Below are 5,667 nucleotides of genomic sequence, written 5' to 3'. Positions count from 1 at the left end.
GTCCAGCCATGTACCCATCATCCCTCCACCCACCCATCCATCCGTCCTTCCATCCTTCCATCCTTCCCCTGTCCATTCACCTGTCCATATCCCTTCCTTCCCTCCCCCCAGCAGTGCCAGCCTCTCTGGTGCACCCACTAGGGTTTGGCAAGCAGAGACTCCTGTCTGAAGGGTCAGCGCCAGGTCCCACATCAAGGGTGAAGGGTTGCACTCTGGGCACTAAGGTGCTGGATGTGGGTAGATCTTAGAGTGTAGTTTCTTCTAAATTACTCCAGCGTGTTTTGCATGATAAACCTCTGAATGTGTACTCAGTGGCTGAGCTGTGGGGGCAGGAGGGGCCACCAGACCCAGGGGGGTGGGCATATCCAGGCACTTTGGCAATAATGCTAGTTTTAGGGGCCCCGAGTCCGGGTGTGGCCTGAGGGAGTTTCACATCAGCAAGTCAGATGATGCCACCCCTGCCGTGGTTTGCCCGGGGTCTCCTAAGAGGTTTACCAGAGCCCGTGGGTCTCTGCCCCCCCAACTCCTTTCCAGCCTCCTCCCAGCCCCGCTCCCCACTCTGGCTCCAACCACCTACCACAGGACCTTTGCCCCTGCTGGTCTCGCTGCCCAGATGCCCTTCCCTCTCCTGCTTACCCTCCTGATTTCAGCTGAAAGCCTCTCTCTCAGGGACCCACCCCCAGAGCTTGCCAGTGGTGATTTAACCGCGATGCGGGAGGCGATCTGTCTCCCCCACTTGGCAAGGGCCGGGCCGTGGGAGGGGAACCCTTCTGCAGCAGATGCATGGGGCAAAGGAGCGGGGGCGTCCGGTGGCCCGATTCTCAGCAAGGCCCCAGTCGCACCCTCGGCCACAGCGAGAGCAGGTGCTAGGGTCGTGGGAAGCACCGTGACCAGACACGGAAGCAGCCAGCGAGGGAGGCAGGCCCTGGTCACCCCACCCTGAGCCTGGCTTCTCAGCTCCCACCCGGGGCAGCGATGACAGGGGTTAGCGGTGGCTCTCGGTGGGGCCGGGAGGAGGCCGCCAGAGGAGCCACGGCTCGCCACCAGCCAGTCCCCGCCGGGCTGTGGGGCCCGTGCCCTCCCCCGCCGGGCCGCCCGGACCCTGACCCTCCCTCCGGCCGCAGGTACCGCAAGGTGGTGTCCAATGTGTGTGAGGGCGGCGTGGACCCGCGGCAGAGCCCGGCGCCGCTGCAGTGCCCGCTCACGCCGCCCCGGGGCCTGCGGGTCAGCATCCGCGGCGACGCGGTGGCCGTGCGGCCGGGAGAGGACGTCCTGTTCGTGGTGCGGCAGGAGCAGGTGAGCCGCGCGCTGTCCCCGCAGAGGGCAGCTTCCGCCAGGCGAGCAGGGGGCGGGCGGGCGGGCGTGCGTGGGCGTCCCCTCTGCCTCCAGCCGGTTTTTTCCAAGCCGGGGAGCCGAGTGGACCGGAAGTCCCTTCCCGGGCCCAGTCCAGCGTCGAAAGGATGAATCCCCTCCACGATCCCCAGGGGGCGGTGGAGGAGGGTATGGGGGAGGGGTCTCCGTGCCGCGGGCACAGTGGCGGGGACACTTCCGTGCACGGCCCCGTGTGCGCCTTACTGGACTCTTGCTTCCGAGATTTATTCGCTCCTGTGGGCAGCAGTTTTTTTAAGTTTGTTTTGAGAGAGAGTAAGCAGGGGAGGGGCAGAGGGAGAGGGAGAGAGTCCCAAGCAGGTTCCCCGCTGCCAGCACAGAGCCCGATGCAGGGCTCGAACCCACAAACTGCCAGATCATCACCTGAGCCAAATCCCAGAGTCAGATGTGTAACCTTGTTGAGCCACCCAGGCGCCCCTGGACAGCAAGTTTTGAAACCTCTAGTGATATTGATTTAGTTCATCTGAAATCTTAAGAAACGCAGGAAGTTAAACAAAATTATTATTTATAATCCCGGAACCAGAGATTAAGCCTAGAGGTAGATGATGGATGATAAACAGATATAGATTTAAATTTATATAATATATACACATATGTAAATTCCCTCCCAGTCTCCTACTTTATTTTTTTTTTCTTTAGTACAAGTGTTATGCATTCTTCTGATTTTTTTCCATTTTGTTAATTTTTATTTACTTTTGAGAGAGAGAGACAGGGCGGCAGCGGGGAGGGGCTGAGAGAGGGAGACACAGAATCCCAAGCAGGCTCCAGGCTCTGAGCTGCCAGCACAGAGCCCGACATGGGACTCGAACCCACAAACTAGGAGATCATGATCTGAGCTGAAGTCAGACGCTTAACTGACTGAACCACCCAGGCGCCCCTGTATTCTGATTTTTAAAAGAATTTATGCTCATTGTAGAACATTTGAAAAAACACCTAAAATGTCAAGAATATAAATATCACCAAAACTCCTGTTGCCCCCAAGGTAACAACTGTTAAGTTTTGTATTTTCTTCTGGCCTTTTGAAAATAATATATAGCATGCTTAATTCTTGCGATTAGACAGGTAACAAACTCACTGTAGAACATTCAAAACCAGAAATCACAAAGACTTACCAACATGCAGGACATTCCGAACAACAGGAAAGCACGGAGGACAAGCCTGTTCCCCCTGGAGGGAGGCCACCCCAGGAGCCCAAGCCGCCTGTCCACACCACTCTGTTGGGCGTTGGGATCTCTGGTGAACAGATACGTTAGATGAAGCAAGTTCAGCTTTATAACTGTTCGTGCTTTATTAACACACGCCCTCCACAATACGGTGCCAGGGTGGGGTCCGTGAGGGTGACAGAGGTCCTTGGTGTTGGAAACCAGTAACTCTGGTCTCATACAAACAGGGAAACTGAGGCCAGAGGACACAGAGCTGTATGTGTGAGTGCCCATGTGCCCAGGCTCACGGGTGCACAGTCACCTGATTTGTAGATCGGGGAACCCTGGCTCAGAGAGGTGCGGTGACTCACCCGAAGCCACACGGTGACAAGTGACAGAGCTGGCACTGGGTCCCAGGCCAGGGGGCTCTGCATGGACAGCATCTGGTCTGTGGCCCCCAGACCTGGGCCGGGCCTGGGGACCCCGTGTCCCGCCTGTTTCCAGTCCCTGTGTTGACGGGCCTGGCCCTGAGATTCACACTTGGGGCCCCGGGGGTGGCCCCGGGGTGGGGAGCGGGCATCTGTCACGGCAGCATCTTGGCGTGGCAGGAGGATGGTGTCCCCTCCCCAGGTGGGGTCCCTGGACCCTCAGAGGGGACCCACCTGCTGCCTAAGTCCCAGCACAGCCGTCCGGGAAAAATGGCCATCTGCTGCCCCCTAGAGCCTCAGTCTCACAGCTTTGTCACATGGGTGGATTCTCGGGACAGGACGAGCCTGTGAGCCCCACTGCACCAGTGTCCCAACCCCGAGGGCTGGGGTGGCTGGAGGTGAGGGGGGTGACCAGAAGGTGCTCCTGTAAGAGAGGCCTCTCTGTGCACAGCCCCGTCCGGAAGAGGCCGCGGGGGAAGCGTGGGAGCTCGGGTCGCGGTGGACACGCTCCCGCACGTGCACACGTGCACGGTGTAACACTCACACGTCTCACGCAGACACACTTACACACTGACACGCACAAGTCACACCCGGCCATCCTCGTGCACGGCCGAGCTGCGGGTGGAAACAGCTCCATCTGGGGCGGGGGCCAAGTTCCACACGTGAGTAAGAATTAGAAACAAGGGCTGATGGAGGGAGGACCCGGAAACAGACCCGCTCGGAAATGCACAGCCGATTGTGCCACAGGCGGAGAAACATCCCCGCGGAGGGGGGCTCCCAGGCCGATGAACCGCTGGTAAAAACGAGCCCCGGCCAGAACCTCACAGCCGGTACCAGATCAACTCAGGACGGACCGCAGAGGTCAACGGAAGCCGGAAAACTGCAAATCCTTTCGGAAGAGGCTGGAAAGCGTCCAGACCTAGGGCTACGCGGAAAGCACCTTCCGTGAACGAAACCGGGCACATCGGCCGTGGGCGGGAGGCAACGCTCTTGCTCCGTGAAAGACCCTGTAAAGAAAACGAGAAGTACGTTCCGGGGAAGATATTCACACAGCTCACATCCGGCCCGGGCTGGTACCGGGAAGAAAACGACACCGCGGTTGCAAAACCGGCGGAGGCCCTTTCGTCACGACGCACCTGCGAGAGTGGCAGCGTCAGGGCTGGCGGGGACGCGGGCAAACGGGACCCCTCACACGTGGCCTCGGCGGAAGGGGGCGGTGATGGGACCAGAGCCGCGGACAGCGGTCTGGCAGTTTCTGACGGAGCAGAACAAGCCGCCACCACGTGACTCAGCAAGTGCCCCCCCCCGGGCGTCTGTCCCCGGGACGCGCAGACTCGTGTTCACGCAGAGCCCGCCCACGGGAGTCCCGGCGGCCTGACCGCACGGGAGCCGGATACCGGAAACGCCCAGGTGTCCTCCAGGGGGCGTCTGGTCGAACAGTGGTGCGGCCACGGCTGGAACACGACTCCCCGGTGACAGGGAGCAGGTCACTGACACGCATCACCACCTGGGTGAGTCTCCAGAGAATTACACTGAGAAAAGCCAATCCCAGGGACTCCGTGCCGCCTGACTCCCTTTATAGGACCTTCTGGAAAGGACAAGATTGCAGAGACGGGGGACAGATGAGTGGCCACCAGGGAGCGGGTGGGGCGGTGCTGCTGCTGGTGGTGCCCGTGGTGGCTGGGTGGCTCTGCACCCCGGCTGCGACCGTGTCTGTGTCCCGGGTGTGAGATTGTGGTTCCAGCGGGTGTTGGCCCTGGGCGTGTGGCACGGGGCACACGGGGTCTGTGCGGGTCCTTTCGCTGCGTGGGAACTGGGGGCTGCCTCCGAACCCACGGTCCCCTCTTCCTTACATGCTCAGCAGCACACAGACAAAAGCAGGCGCACAGGAGAGACAGCAGGTGCAGGGGGCGGGGTTACGGCGGCCTGGCTCCTCTCTGCCCTTGTGTTTCCTATTTGCCGGCATTGAGGCTGGACTCCTTTCTGATCAGGGGGAAAGACGGCAAGTCCTCTTAACCGAGTAAAATGTTTGAGTAGTTCAATGTGCATCAATCAGCCTGGCGGGTGGCCCACGGGCAGGAATGCGGGGTCCCAAGGCGGGATGCAGTGCCCCACGCCCCTCGAAGCCACAGGCCGGGTCCAGTCCAAGGCGCGCCTGGCTTGCAGGCTGCGGGCACAGAGGCCAAGGTGGGCTGGAGACCCCGCTCCCCTCATCCCCGTGAGGCCGCCTGTCCACAGGGAGCACTGAACGGTGAGCCGGCCTGACCCTCCAGGTTCCAGCCCAGCATGTGGGGACAACAGAACAGCATGTGACTAAGGTCCCCGGGCCGTTGTCACAAGTGACCATGTGCTGCAAATGTAAGACAGCACATGCCTCTCTCTCAGTTTTGGAGGCTACAAGTCTGATTTAAGGTGTTAGCAGAGCCTGGCTCCCACCAGAGACTCCGGGGAGGGATTCTTCCCTGTCTCATCACTTTCTTGGGTGCCGGTGTCCCTTGGCTCATGACTGAGTCCCTGCAATCTCTGCCCTGTCACCACACGATGTCTCTTCTGTGTCCCAAAACCCCCGCCTCTTCTTGAAAAGACACGGCCACTGGATAGGGCCCGTCCTACCCCAGCATGACCTCATCTTAATGGCTTCTGCAAAGACCCTGTTTCCAAATAAGGCCAAGCTCTGAGTTCCGGGGGGGGGGGGGGGGGGGGGGGGG

General features: G+C 60.1%; 1 protein-coding gene across 1 annotated transcript in view; it reads left to right on the top strand.

Annotated features, from left to right (window-relative positions):
• The window catches only part of SORCS2 (sortilin related VPS10 domain containing receptor 2), a 262,786-nt gene that overhangs the window by 248,362 nt on the left and 8,757 nt on the right, over nt 1–5,667 (top strand). The window contains exon 14 of the mRNA XM_049632622.1: nt 1,125–1,296. Within this exon, the coding sequence (XP_049488579.1) occupies nt 1,125–1,296 (172 nt within the window). The remainder of the gene's footprint in view (nt 1–1,124; nt 1,297–5,667) is intronic.

The sequence above is a fragment of the Panthera uncia genome, chromosome B1 (genome assembly GCF_023721935.1).
Source record: "Panthera uncia isolate 11264 chromosome B1, Puncia_PCG_1.0, whole genome shotgun sequence".
Lineage (NCBI taxonomy): Eukaryota > Metazoa > Chordata > Mammalia > Carnivora > Felidae > Panthera > Panthera uncia.
This window is presented reverse-complemented; position numbering and strand designations above follow the sequence as displayed.